At 44.6% G+C, this 14,725-nt stretch overlaps 1 protein-coding gene across 2 annotated transcripts in view; it reads right to left on the reverse strand.

Moving 5' to 3' along the window:
* Positions 1-8,347, reverse strand: part of ZNF704 (zinc finger protein 704) — an 84,252-nt gene extending 75,905 nt beyond the window's left edge. Inside the window, exon 1 of one of the 2 annotated variants that reach the window (XM_079300066.1) lies at positions 7,629-8,347. In XM_079300066.1, the coding sequence (XP_079156192.1) occupies positions 7,629-7,904 (276 nt within the window). In that variant the 5' untranslated portion in view covers positions 7,905-8,347. The remainder of the gene's footprint in view (positions 1-7,628) is intronic. The other variant, XM_079300065.1, reaches the window with a different exon arrangement.
* Positions 8,348-14,725: the final 6,378 nt, after the last annotated feature.

Here is a 14,725-nt window from a genome sequence, read left to right on the forward strand (position 1 = left end):
CACACATTGGTATCTGATCATTGAGGCATTTTACCTTCCCTCTGACTCTGTTTAGCAATCATAACAGTCTTTTACAATTATTAGGACTACTATGAAAAGGTTTTAGGCTACTAGTAGATTCATACTTCTGTTCAATAAATTGGGCTGAAATCCTAAATCTGCTTAAACTAGCAGGATTTTTCCATCAACTTCCGCTGGGTCAGGATTTTATGGAAATTAGACTCTGTATGTTTTGCAAAAACACAAATCCAAAGATCTGTATTTTTATTCAAAGTTCAAGCAACAGAAGTTGTTCAGTTTCCTGTCTTCATTAGTTTTGTTGTCAAACAACAAATACCACCCACACATTTACTTTTTAATACAATAAGACAAATGTCACTGCAATAATAATTTGAGATTGGAAAGTTTGGCAAGGTGCCAGAGTAGCGAAAGTGATCCCATCACAGATTGTTTGGCAGCAGCAGTGGTAACATTAAATTCCTATGTGCTCTGCTCGGCAACATGCTACAGTGAAAAACATGAACACAAGCTCGTGAAATTAAAGCTGATTCCCAGAGCAGATAATGAACGTTCTTTTCATTCACCTTATATTTTCTCTTGAATTCTTGTAAATAAAAAAACCACGTGAGAGTTTCTCTTTTAACCTATTGTCCTTCTGTAGTCTTTAGGCTGGCCTTAAGCTGCAGTATTAGTCAAGCTGCTCACTATTTTTAGAAATAAGCAATTCAATAAATCACTTGAAAGTATTATAAAGCCAATGGGGACTCATTTTGAGGGAATAAAAAAAAGAGAAAAGTATCATTGCTCAATCCACAGCAGTATTTACAGAGCAGACACCAGCAAGGGACCAGCATGCTCCTGGCTGGCCAAGCAGCCTAGCTCTCTCTTTGAGGTACCAATCTATCTCACAGTCTAGTAAGAGCTCTCTGGTGCTCTTGTAACACTAGAGTTTCTAATCTAGCAGCTGGAAAAACAGAATAGGACTTGAGGGTTCAAAGCTGATTTACAGGATTCTTAGACTTCTCTGTAACCTTGGGTCTGAAGAAAGCTTGGAAGGCTACAGGATCAACAAAGGCACAGATGGTCTGTGCATCTGCACTTGTCACAGGACACATTACAAATGTTAATTACCAGGCCATGAAAAGCACTTTCTCAATACTCAGTTTTCAGATGGAAAAAAAAAAAAGCCATTTCTATCTCCAAAGAAAAACCCAGGGAACTACAGGTTGGCTAGTCAGCCTCACCTTGATCCTTGGGAAGGGGTCACAAGACAGGGAGGAATGAGTGATGCACCCAACAGTCATGCTGCCACCCAGAGAAACCTTTACAGGTTGGAGAAATGGGCCAACAGGAACCTCAAGAAACCCAAGCAGGGGAAATGTGTAGTCCTGGACCTGGCGAGAGACAATCCCAGGCACTAGTTTTTGCTGGAGACCATCCAATTGGAAAACAGCTTTGTAGAAAAAGCCCTGGGTTCCCAGTGGACACCAAGTTGAACGTGAGCCAGCAGTGGCACTTGTGGCACAAAGCTGAACCATGTTCTGGGCTGCATTAGACAAAGTATGGAGAGCAGATGAAGGGAGGTGATCCTGCCCCCTCTACTAAGGCACTGGAGAGGCCACACCTGGAATGATAAGTTCAGTTCTGGGATCCCAAATACAGGAAAGACACAAACATACCAGAGAAAGTGCCGCAAAAGGTCACCAGGAGTGATTTTGACATGGAGGCTTTGGAGAGACCTCATTTACAACCCTCCAGTACCTCAAAGGTACAAAGGAGGGAGAGGGACTTTTTATATGGGCCGATAGTGACAGGACTGAGTGACAGTTTTAAAATGAAAAGAGGGCATGTTAAGAGTAGCTATTAGGAAGAAATTCTTTACTCAGAGGGTGGTGAAGCACTGGAACAGGTACCCAGGGAAGTGGTGGATGCTCCAGCCCTAAAGCCTTCAAGGCCAGGTCAGATGGAGCTCTGAGCAACCTGGTCTGGTTAGCAAGTGACATCCCTGCCCATGGCAATAGGCTTGGAACTAAATGATCTTTAAGGTGCTTTCCATTTCAAACTGTTCAATGATTTTGTGATTAAGAGACTGGATTATATCTCCTATGAGGAGAGCTGGGACTGTTCTGCCAGCAGAAGAGAGGGTTTAGGGGAATCTTAAAAACATCTAGAAACACCTGAATGGAGGGAACACAGAGCCAGGCTCTTCTCAGTGGTGCCCAGTGCCAGGACCAGAGGTGATGGTCACACACTGAAATACGGGAGGTTACCTCTGAACATCAGGAAACACTTCTTCATTGTGAGGGTGACCAAACAGGCTGTAGAGTCTCCCTCCTTGAAGATACTCAAAACCCACTTGGACAATGAGGGCAATCAGCTCTACATGACCCTACTGGAGCCAGGGGGGTTGGACCAGATCTCCCAGGATCTTTTCCCAACTCAAACATTCTGTGGCAGATTGAGCAGCACATCTCTATCCACTGGTATGTACTGAATACCTGGAGGCTGTCAACCAATCACTCTTAACTAATCTCATTCTTGACCAAAAAGAATATAGCAAGATCAGAACTGCTCGTGGCTTTACTTTTACATAGTTACAGTTTCCTAACACAATTCCTTTCAGAGGCGAAGTGGTTTCATTTGGCCTGTGTCCAAACAATGACAACAACAACAAAATTACAAGAAAAAATCATAAGCAAATTAGGCGCATTTATTCTTTATTAGGGGAGAGTGGAGAAAAGTCACTATCTTACTTTCTCACCACCTCCAGCTCTGCCTCCAGTAATCTGTATTATGTATAAATTTATAAATTTTTTTCTAAAGGAAGAAAAGAAGAAAATACCAAGTCTACCCATGAATTTTTCACACCAACATCACTAGACAGGTTTTCACTCAAGAACAAGAAACTGAATGAAGTTTGAAATTTAAAAATTAATTAACTTTATCTACTTACAAAAATATGGCTAAGCTGCTGGTGTTTACCTGCCTCTCTCATCTCACTCTTTAGCTGTTCCTAACAGTTCATCAGTGTCCATTCATATCTCATGTTACTTTTTGCAGAAGTGGGCAGACCAGGATCATGCTTGCTCTGAGTTTGTACAAAGCCTAGCCTAACAGACTCCTAGTACAGGACATGAGTTCTGGTGTTCTAATAACCAGCAGTATTTATAAAAAATAACATTATCATTATTAGTCCAGAGAACATTTAATTTTCCTCCTAAGTTCCTAATGTGCCATGCAAGGTCTCTCCTTCACTAAGTAAATCTGGTATTTGAAGCTTGTATTTTGCAAATTGCCTCTGAAAATACATTTGCACACACACACATGAAAGCTAAATTAAATAACACTTTGCTAATCAAGCAGGAAAACCCACTTTTTTGTCCACAATATGAGTATACAGTCCATTCAAACAGCAAAGCCAAAAGTCTGATTTAAAGGACAGCAATGAATTCACACTTGGCTTTAGAAAGAAGGAGCAAAAGAGAAGAGAGTGAATTCAATGCATCTGAACAACACGTAACTACAAGGCAACTGATTTCTTCCACCCAAGCTTTGAAGATTCTTCTGCACCCCATATATCACACAGATGTCTTTATCTTTAAAAAAAAAAAAAAGAGAAGAAAAATCAACCCAAAACATAACAAGCCACAAAAATTGTCCAAAAGCACAATTTTTCAGGAACTCCTAGCAATGTCTGTCATCTCCACTCTGAAACTCTGGAACAGACTTGTACATGCTGCTTACTTTGCACCTGTCATAAATTTCACTTCATAAGGTGGGTGAAACTGAGGCCAGTGTTAAAGTGCAAGCATGAAGTTAAAGTCCTGCTTACACTGCTTGGGCTTTTGTATTCCTCTACCATCACCGCACAGCTCTCTGGGCCTTTAGTTTTCAGACTCTTCATCTGATAATTTTCCAGCATTTTGGGAGCTGTGTATTTGCAGGATCAAATCCACTTGTGGGAAATTCATCCTTTTGAACTATAAAGAGATGCTCACAAACAAGGCAGCATGCTTCATGGCTGAGGAACAGGTGCAGCACCCATAGTCAACTGGATTAGGATTGTCCTGTGTTCATACTCTTAGCCTGGGGAAAGAAATTGGGCTGGAGATAATCTGGAAACTCAACTGGGCTGAAGAGAAGAAAGCACTAACCCCTTTACTATTCATAACAGTAGAGAAAGCATTACAACATGCTGGCATGTTATCACAAGCCCATGTTCACCACTAGTCCACAGTCTCAATCACAGCACTCTGAACACGGTTCACAGAAAAATTAGCACAACTCTGCTACTTGCAGTGGGGTTTTCTTCTAAGTATCTGATAAAGTCAGCACTGGAGACTGCTGATGGACTCTACTTCAAAACTCCTTTCCCTGTCATGACACTCAGACTGCATTAACCCCAGCATGGCACTAATGTGACTGTGATATCTGAGCTAGTAGGCTGTGTACAAAAGATGAATTAAACAGGACTGCAAATAAACCCACGCTTCAAGACAAAGTACTAGCAATTGCACTATTTATACTTTTTCATCTCATTTCAAATGGCTGAAAATCCAAATGCAGCCAAAGCAAATACAGGCTGCACAAAAATAGTTTCACATGCAAAATGACTCTGCATAATCAGCACCTTGGTGTAATTAATTTCCATACAGAGATTAATGAACTAGCTCTGACAAAGTAAAAAAACACAGCACTTCTCATCAAGGCTTCACAGGCTCTCTGATACTCTGGCTATTCTGCCATTACCCATCAGCCACACACAGCACACCCATGCCTCTTCTAGCATGGTAGCATAGCAGGGAATAAAGAGCAACAAAAATATTCTCCTGTGCTCTCCTCTTGGACAGCTAGACAGCTACAGCAACATAAAGACACAATTTTTGTATCTTCCCTATGACCACCAGTCTCTCTTTTTTTTTAATATGTGTTCTCTCTTTCCACGACTTCAGAAACTGGAGAAATACTAATCTTTATAAAGTGCTTCTTCCTTTCTATCCCCATGCTTAAGAGTGAAGGTCAAAGGTCCCAGTAGACTTCTTTCTGGAGCAAAGAACACAGCTGTAAGACCTAATAGTGCAAGTACTTTGCTAATTTTGACTAGTGGACCAAATTCTCAGGCACCTTTTAACAATATTAATTCCACTGCTGACCCTATGATGTCTTTATCCACCTATCACAGTCCATGTAAGTGACAGTGTCACTTATAGGCAGTCCATATAAGTGACTTTGTCACAAGCCCCTGAAACCTCTAGCTTTAAAATGCCACTCCACTCAAGGACATCAAATGTGCATGTGAATACACACCAGAACGCTGTGTGATGCTTCTTAATTGCATTATCCAGATAGCATACACTGCAAAAACCCAGATCACTTTGCTTTCATGTCCAAATAAATTTTGAAGCTCTTTATGATTTCTCTTACTATGAAGAATATTGATCAATGCAATAATTATACCATCTCTCAGGAGGGGACACCCCTTCAAAATACTTTGATCCCAGTACCCAATTCAGAAACCCATGTCTGGGAGTCAAATGCTGCTGACTCCATGCCACTTCTCTCCATTTGGAAGAAATTCCAGCTGACAAACCACAACCAGATCTTGCCAGTCTTATTACCTTCCCAGTGCTTTGCAGTTGGACCTCAGTACTCATTCCATGGAGCTTCTTTCATTAACAGAAACACAACTCACTTGGAAAACCCACCTTCCAACATACTCAGGGCCACATAGCCAAGAGCCACTTTTGGGAAGCACTTTTGCAGTTCAGTTGCTTCAGGCTCAAAACCACTCAGAAACACAATGCCAAAGGCAGGGAAGTTTAATCAGTTGTTTTAAAATTACTTGGAAGAGCCCTCCTATTAAGCTTTGAGAACTCCCACACTAACAATCTAAATAAATACACAGAAACCAAAGATAATTTATTTACAATGTTAAATTTTAAGCTCTCCTAGTTTGTAATACTCAAAAGTATAAACAAAGCAGAAACTGAGCAGGGAATGACAGTTACAAACATTCCTCCAGAGAGGGTAAATATGTGCACCTGGTTATCAACAGTGACTTGACAGTTTATTACGTACACTAAAAGTAGATTAATAGGAATTATTACACTCATCTCACCTATTAGGTAGGTTTACTATTCAAGGAAGTAAAGACATGCAAGCACAATATTTCTGTATGTACAGATACTCCTAAGTGTAAGGACAAACACCAGCGACCTCTAAGAGTCCTACTACCTGAAAGCATGTTGAAAGAGAGTTGACAAAGAGGACAGTACACTCCCACATTATATGCAGATTATACCTATGTAATCCAGTTATATTTCAGTTTATTGTGCTCTACTTGAGAATTTCACTCTTTTTTCCTATTAGATACACACAAGAACTCCCTCTAAGCCTCCTCTACTACTTAAGACTTTCATTACTAAGGGGAAAACGATGGAAGCAGAAGCCCATTATGGTGCTCTTCATCCTAAGGCTACCACTCGAGTGTCAAGCCTTGGTTCAGCAGCAACAAAGTTGTTCCAGCCTGTCAGGCCTCAGTACCATGGATGGTGTGACCCAGACACCGTAACCACAACTCATGGCATTTGACAAACTCAGTGAAGAGCTACAGTCTGATCACCCAGCTGTGTCAGACTGATTCTCTCGGTGCTGTAACAAAACTGCTCTGAAGTAATACGGGGATAACTTGCATTTCTGCTGCTATTTTCCTTTGTGTGCTGTTTATTTTGGATTTGTTTCCTTCTTTTTCCCCCATCTGTGGATACAGGAAAGACCTCAATGGTAATACAGAACTCCTAATTATCCAACCCTGAACTTCTATTAAGTACGAATTATTACCTAGATTGGACAAAAAAAAAAAAAAAATCAATTAAAATGGGTGCCTTTAAATTTTCATACAGTTATTTTCCATAACCAGTGGACATCTCTCACATGAATCCTCTATAGTACTACACATAGACTAAATCCTACTAGCCTGGTTATCCCAAGAGAAAAATAATTGCAGAAAACGCTTCATAATAAAATCATTAAGTCTAAATCTGCGGGCTCTCAGCCAGTGGGTGTGTTCATCAGGTTGTTCCAAACCGCACCGATTTCAGCGCACTGCCGGCGCACGCTTGGATGGGATTTGAATTGGGCCTCTGCACAGAAGAGCTGCATTGCTAAACTTTGCACAGCTCGCCCACCCAGGGCTCCTGGCCGCGGCCACCCGCGCTGGCAGGAGCCGGGCCGGCCCCGGCAGCCCGCAGGCTCAGCTCTCCGAACACCTCTGCGCACACGGCCGGGCTGCACATGCCTCCGAGCCCGCCAGCCGCGAGCTTCACCCGGCCAAGTCTCCACTGCCAGTGCTCAAACTCCTCCAGACCCCGGCGGCTCCCCACGCCCCCCGTCCGCTTTCAGCCAGTGGCCCCCGCCGCCCGCTTCGCCTGGGACTCGCCGAGGGCCGGCCGGCCCGCCCGCCGTCGAAGTCCGCCGCAGCCTGCCGGCGCCAGCCCGCTCCCAGCCCCGTCCCAGCCCCAGGCCGCCCCCGGCGCTCGCCGGCGCGGCCCGGGACCCCGGCCGGCCCGGCCCGCCTCACCGGCCCGCTCCCCGCCCGGGCCCCGCAGCCGCGCCCTCCCGGCACGCACCTTAAGGCTCCCCCGGAGGGGGCCCTTGCCGTGGCCGGCCAGCGCCGGGGGGGCGCTCCCCAGGCCGCCCTCCTCCTCCTCTTCTTCCTCCTCCACCTCAACCACCACGTCCTCGTCTTCGTCCTCTTCCTCCAGCGCCGCAGCGGAGCCCTCCCGCCGGGGCGGCCTCCAGGCGCTCTCGGGCTTGGGGGGCCGGACCGCGTCCACCTGCGGCGGCGCCGCGCTCAGCCGCCGGCTGCCCATGCTGGAGCGCTTAGCCAAGCGCCGCGCCTGCATGGTGCCTCCGCCCGGCCGGCCCGGCCCGGCCGCCTCTCGCCGCGCTCAGCCCGGCCGCGGGCAGCGGCCCCGCCGAGGTGCCCAAGGGGCGGCGGCGGCGGCGGCGCTCACCGGGGGCCGGCGGTGGGTGTGTGCGGCGGGCGCGCCGCGGCCATGGGGGCCCGCGACCGCGGCCAGGCGGGCCCGGAGCCGGCGCGGCCGCCCCGCCGCTCGCCCACCTGCTCCCGGCGCCCTCCTACTCCGCCGGCTGCCCGCCCGGCCCGGCCCGGCCCGGCTGTCGGGCGCAGCGCGCGCTCCCCTCCCGCTCGCCCTTCCTCGCCGCCGCCGGTCCCCGGCGCCAAAACCCGGACTGGATTCCCGCCGGCCGCGGCTCCGCCAGGCGCGGGGCGCCGGGGCCGCGCTGCCTTGGCCCGGAGGCGCGGGCGGCTCTCGCTGCCGGCCCGCCGCCCACCGCCTCGCCCGAGAGCGCCCTGCCGGCGAGCGGCGCGCCGGGCCGGGCCGGGCCTGCCCGCCTGGCTGTGCCTCCCCGCCTGGCTGTGCTCACACGGCGGCAGGGCCGGGGTGCCCGACGGGACGTTGCGGTGTGCAGCGTGTCCAGAGAAGGGCAGCGGAGCTGGGGAAGGGTCTGCAGCACAAATCCTGTGAGCAGTGCCTGAGGGAGCCTGGAGAAAAGGAGGCTCAGGGGGGCCTTGGTGTTCTCTACAAGTCCCTGAAAGGAGTTTGGAGCCAGGCAGAGAGCGGCTTTTTCTCTCAGATAAGCGGTGACAGGACGAGAGGATAAAGTCTTAAGCTACGCCAGGGGAGGTTTAGGTTGGACATCAGGAGAAATCTCTTCATAGAAAGGGCGTTTGGACATGGGACTGAGCTGCCCAATGGAGGTGGTGGATGCAGCTGTAGTCCCTGGAGGTGCTTAAGGAAGGACTGGAGGTGACACTTGGTACTGTAACTTAGTTGACACGTAACAGTTCAGTAACAGGTTGGATTCGATGATCTCAGAGGTCTTTTCCAACCTAATTCGAAACTGTGTTCCTGTGACAACCTCCGCCTGCAGGATAGGTTGCCAGATTTCTTGGGCCTCAGTAAAATAGTATTATTTTACTTCTCCCTCCTAAAAAGAGATAAATGGGGAAAAATTTGAACTTTGTGGGGTGGGGGGGACACCGAAATAAAGAAATTTATTTTGGTTTTCTTCAAGAACAATAATTGAAGCAGTGGTATGTATATCCTGTTGAGAAGAAAATTATCTGGAACAGTAAGGAAAATAACTTCTGGTTTAAATTCCATACTTTAAGCTTTAAAATGCCTTTCCGTAAAGATTTTTTTTTTAAAAAATAAAATAGTTTCCAAAAAGTTTGAAGTTACTGTGGCCAGCACTTAAATTTGCTACAGGCTTCTATGCCATTCATTAACGCCTCCTGAGACTGAATTATACTTAAAGTTGTCACATGCTTTTCCTAAACTCTTCCTCTGTAAGTCTTAGGTGTGCATTTACATGTTATATTTGAGCCCTATGTGTATTTTTTCCATCTACAAGTGAATTACAGTCATTCTCTTCTCAGTGTTCAGTACTTTTCTCCCTGCACATTCTGTTCTAGAGACCTGCCAACAGGCCAAATGTACACATATTGTCAGCATGGGGCCAAGCATCACCCTGGGTTAATTCATCCCTTTCCAAAAGTAGCGCTATTTTTTATTCTGGAATACAGCATACAGCATCTTTTAGGCAAGAAATTATACATAATACAGTACCCATTCTTAAAGAAATACTGAAGTTACTTTTCATGTCAAACTATGTAAGATGTTGAATTCTGTCAACCCAACCCACAAACCAGTTGTTTGCATTCATTATTTCAAGTTTCCCAGAGATCTGGGTCAAGCTCTGCAAAAAATTTGCTGGCAAATTCTGGCATATCAGGGCTTCCAGCAGTATTTCCTCACCCCTCCAAAAGTGTCATTTCCAGATGTTTTTCCCTGTGCTTTGACCAGCTGCACTGCAATGTCGGCTCAGCTCATCTCAGCAGCACAGCAGCCAAAACTCCTGCTACATGCTGCCACTAGATGCTCTTTCATTTTTCCTGCCACTACATGTACTTAGCTTCTTGACACCTGGCTGAGTGCATCAGTCATAGCTTTTTGAAGCTGATGTTGCATAAAGGAAAGATCTGTGGAAGAGAAAAAGAAAAAAAGATAAATGCTTTCTTTGTTTTATTCTTATGCTGAATGTTGAGATTTAGAGTTTATATTTGACGTAATTAAGTTATGGCTAGGTTTTACCTAAAACATTAATTTCAGCATTAATTTCAATGATAGTCATAGTTCCTTATACCTTAAAAGCATGTAAATAGAGTAATTCCAATTATTTGAAATGTTTTATATCATTTGAATACTACCTGAATCTTCTCTAGTGAATCTTCACAGTTATCTGAATTACAATTGTGTTACTAAGGGTCCCATCCTTATCTGCCACATACTGGGATATATACTGAGAGATTTCCTTAACTTTTTCAAAGTCCTGTATGTTTTAATAGCAGCAAAACAAGAAACAAATTTAGAAACTACATACAGCAAGTGTGTTATCACTGAATTAGATTTTATGTGCTAGCATGAACACCACAAATAATGGAAACAGAATGGAAACCAAAGGATCTCTCAGAAAACAGTGGTGATAAAGGATATCTGGGCTTGTACAGGCACATCTGTTAACTCCCACAACAGCTCACACTTCAGCCTCTCTTTGAACTCCCTATTCATACTTTTTGCCAGATTTGTTCTGGGACCTGCTGTAAGGTACAGCTAATTTGACACCTCTTGCCTCGAGGTTTGGTGGGTGAACATAAAAGCAGAGATTGTTAACCAATTATCGGGCTTTTAGTTGTCAGTTCAATAATTGTTTGAAGAATTCCTTAGCTGGGTTCTCTGTTTTGGGAGCATGGTGGCAGAGAGGCTCAGGCAGGTTCTCAGGAACACACAAAACATCCCAGACCTGCCTGCCTGCCTGCAGGAGGATGCTCCATCCCTCAAAAATGCTTCCTCTTCTCCACAGGACTCCACCAGACCATGGCCCATCAGATCTCAAAGCAGAGCAGGACAGCATGTGAGCCCTACAAGAACTGGTCAGGGTGACAGAGGTAAAGCATAATCAAATTCTGGTGAAGGGAGAAGTGCCAAAATAGTTTTGGGGTCCAGAGGGAATGACAATCCAGAGGTCACTAGGCTGATGGCCAGGGCAGTCCCAGGAAGGGGTTTAGAGAAGACTGACTTTTCATTAGTAATCTGAGCTGCTAATGTTTTTTACTCCTGTTGGGCTATCAAATGCAATGAGAAGCCAGTGTTGACAACTCTACAACAGATTGGTTAAAGATTTCTAGCACTTCTCAGGCGAGCCAGATTGGAGCTGTGGTAGGAATAACTTCTCTCACAATATTTGATACAAACAAAAGATAGAAATGACTGTTTGCTCCATTTCTTCCAGACTGTCTGACTTGCAGTATGAGTGGAGCTGAAGCTGAACCCCTGCTGTCCTTCCAGTGCTTCCCAGGGCAGCTACATTGTGGAGGAAGTCAGGGAGTCTTAGATACAGTCTTCTTCTGTATCTTTACATTCACAAACAGTTAAAAGTCAAACACAGGTCATAACCCACTATCACACATCAACGTTTTTTGCCTGAGACTCAGTCTTAGCACTCTTAGAGTGATTTGCTGAACAATTCTGGCCCATAGCCATGGCCTGACATCAAGTAAATTCTTGTGATATATGGGGTAATATGGTATCACTTAGCTCAACAGAGATATCTCATGATTGTACCACAGCATAATATGCCTCTAACATAAGTACAGGCTCTGGCTGGAATAGGAGCTGTTTACATGTCAATGATTTCCAAGCTTATTTAAAGTTAATGTGCACATCCACACTCCCTTTTTGTACACAGCTCTCCAGCACAGCAGAAATGTTTCAGATGCATCCTTGCCTCTAACCTTAACAATCAGTTCATACTTCCAAAAACAAAATTTCTCTCTCTCTCTAAAGACATATGAGACAATTCAAATGATAAGTGTATAATAACATATATATCTCCCTCTAGAAGGTCTTCTAGAGTAATCTGTGGAGGTGAACTATACTGACAGCTTTTCAGTTTATCCTGTATAATTATTGTCTAACTTCTGGGTAGCCCTGTGCAGTAGCCACAGAAAAAAAATCTGGCTTTCCCTAGCACTGCCTTAACTACTCTGTGCTAATTAACATCAGGTGTTGTCTTATGATACATATTTTTCCCAAACATTTCATTTCGTCCATCATTAAGTATTCATCAAATTTTGCTGATCTGTTTGACATTCTGTTCTATTCATCAGCTGTGATCAAGACTGTGGGCAAAGCTTGCCTGACATCACAGCAAGGGACCAAGTTCCTTTTACTTCAAAAAGCAGAGATTTTTCTGTAATGCTGAAGGAGACATTACTCTGTAACCTCCATGCTCACTGGTCCCAGAACTGCTTCCACCAGAGACCATCACTCAGCAATGCAGCTTCCAGCAGGGATGAGCACTAGCCACAGCTAACTAGCACTAGGTACTAGTGTGCTTTAGTTTGCCTCATAGGAGATGGTGGCTACATCAACAGGAGGCATTTTATTGGACCACCCCAAATCCTGCCTCAGCTAGGTTTTTTTCTTTCTTCCTTTCTTCTTTGTTTATATGCCTTCAAGGAAAGAAAAAAAAAAATTATTTTCTTTAATATTGGAATATTTTTTCCCCTTGTCCATGAATGCCAGCTTTTTATCACTAGAGGCAAGATTGCCCTGCTCCTGCCTCCTCCCAGACTGATGCTATGCTTCAGTTCTTGCCTTTAAAATATCTAGCAGCAATACAAAACAAATAAACCCTAATTTTACTGCACATTTAATAACACTTTTTCAAATATAACCTAAATCAACTAGTCATTCACTTTTCACTTTTAGTGTGCAACAAATGTATTTGTTGCAGCTTTGGTATTCAAACCAGCGTGTGCATTAACTGTGTGTGTGTTCCACTTTCCTCATAATCCCAGGCATTTGAGCCCCTGCCAACTTCTTTATTCGGGGACCTGCCTTCTCCACACTCCCTTTGTAAACTTTGCATTTGTTTTGCTTTCTAGTGATCATTGAAGTTCTCACTCCAGCTGGGAGGACAGCCAGGCACCTTCAAGAACAAGGGAATGATTGACAATATTAGGCAGAAAATTGTCTACCAGATGCTGCTCAAAAGGAGAGGTGGCGACCTTCCGACCCCCTTCTCAGTACGCGAAATCATCGCTTCGTGACACGCCTCTGCCCCGCTTGTCAGCCGAGAGGGGAGCTCAGGGCCACTCCAGCGTCTTGCTGTTGTGCAGTAAAATGCCACCCTGCAGACAAGGCTCTGCCTTCTGCCCGAAGGGAGGTCCTACTGCCAGCCACGCGTTGGAATGAAGTGGAAAAATTCACCAGACATTACACATCACTTTTCGGTTACCACTCTGAAATACTGACTCGGTCTGAATAACTTTACAGTACAGAAACGAAAAGAATTCCAGACAGTCCATCCTTGGACTGTGAGAGGATAAACACCAACCGGACCTGCACAGCTTTTCAAAAACCCCTCCCTAGAGGACTTCCTGTTATCATTAGTACTTAAACATGATTTACATGTTTACGTCTCTTAAAAGGTTTTGTTCCCTGAAAAAAGAGGTCAGCTCATTGGAGTTTCATGCTAATGCTAATACAATGACTATGGTTCTTCTTTTTGCAAATTAGCTAGACTGAGAAAAACTAAGGGACGAACTTGAAAAAAAAGTAAGACTAACATTTTTCTACTTAATTAGCTGGCTGAACATGAAAAAAAAAAAAAAAAAAAAAAAAAAAAAGGAGAAAGAAAACATTTTTTTTTCTGAACAAAAGCAGTGCAGGACAAAAAACCCCAAAGAGTTTACACTGAGGGCAGACACACAGGACACACAGGCCTCTGAAATGCAAATGTTCAAGCACAGAATAGAAATAACCATATATACATAGTTGAGGTTTTCTTACACACATACACATACGCAGAGCTATTTGAGGGAATTTCTATGTTGTTTGTGCTCATTCATGTGGGATAACACCAATGTGTGTAACAATCCCTGAAATGACACCAGAATTAAAGGAAGGATATAGGAAATGAAAGATGGTAAATGAAATGCTATTTTAAGCAAGTGAATTCATTAATTGTCTTACTTCAGGTGCAACTTCCCCTGCAAATTAGATTAAATGTATACTATGAAAACTGCAAGATTGGCATGACAACTTCTTCTTTCTCAGTGAAGGGTCAAAGAACTCAGATTGATTCTGAAAGTCAAAGTTGAAGTTGCAGAGGTAGCAATTACAAAGAAAACAACTAGCTTTTCCTTTCAAAATGAACAAATCAGATCAGGCACTCAGAAAAACAAATATTACAGGACCCATTTTCTGTGTTGTACATATTTCTGTTCCCTAGTGAGTGCAGTGGTTCATAAAAGCTGATTTTTGGTGCTGGTAAAGCTTTTGGTTTGGTTGGGTTTGATTGTTTTAGTTTTTTTTTCAGGGAAGCTCCCTGAAAGTAATGAAGTTACTCTGAAGGTTCTCTTTCCAGTCAACTTCTTGGCAGTGTCGAGGAAAATGGACAGTTTGGATGGCTCGTTTTTCGCTAAAAGGCTGAACGAGACCACACCAGGCTGTTTATTCCGCTTTACTCGTCCGCCCTCCTTCGGGATCAAGCTGTCCCGCTCCCCATGCGCAAACCCGGCTGTTCTCTTCCTGCCTCTCCCACCCCGCTCTCCTCCATGAAGCAAAATCCCGAG

This window comes from Erithacus rubecula (genome assembly GCF_903797595.1).
Source record: "Erithacus rubecula genome assembly, chromosome: 3".
Classification (NCBI taxonomy): domain Eukaryota; kingdom Metazoa; phylum Chordata; class Aves; order Passeriformes; family Muscicapidae; genus Erithacus; species Erithacus rubecula.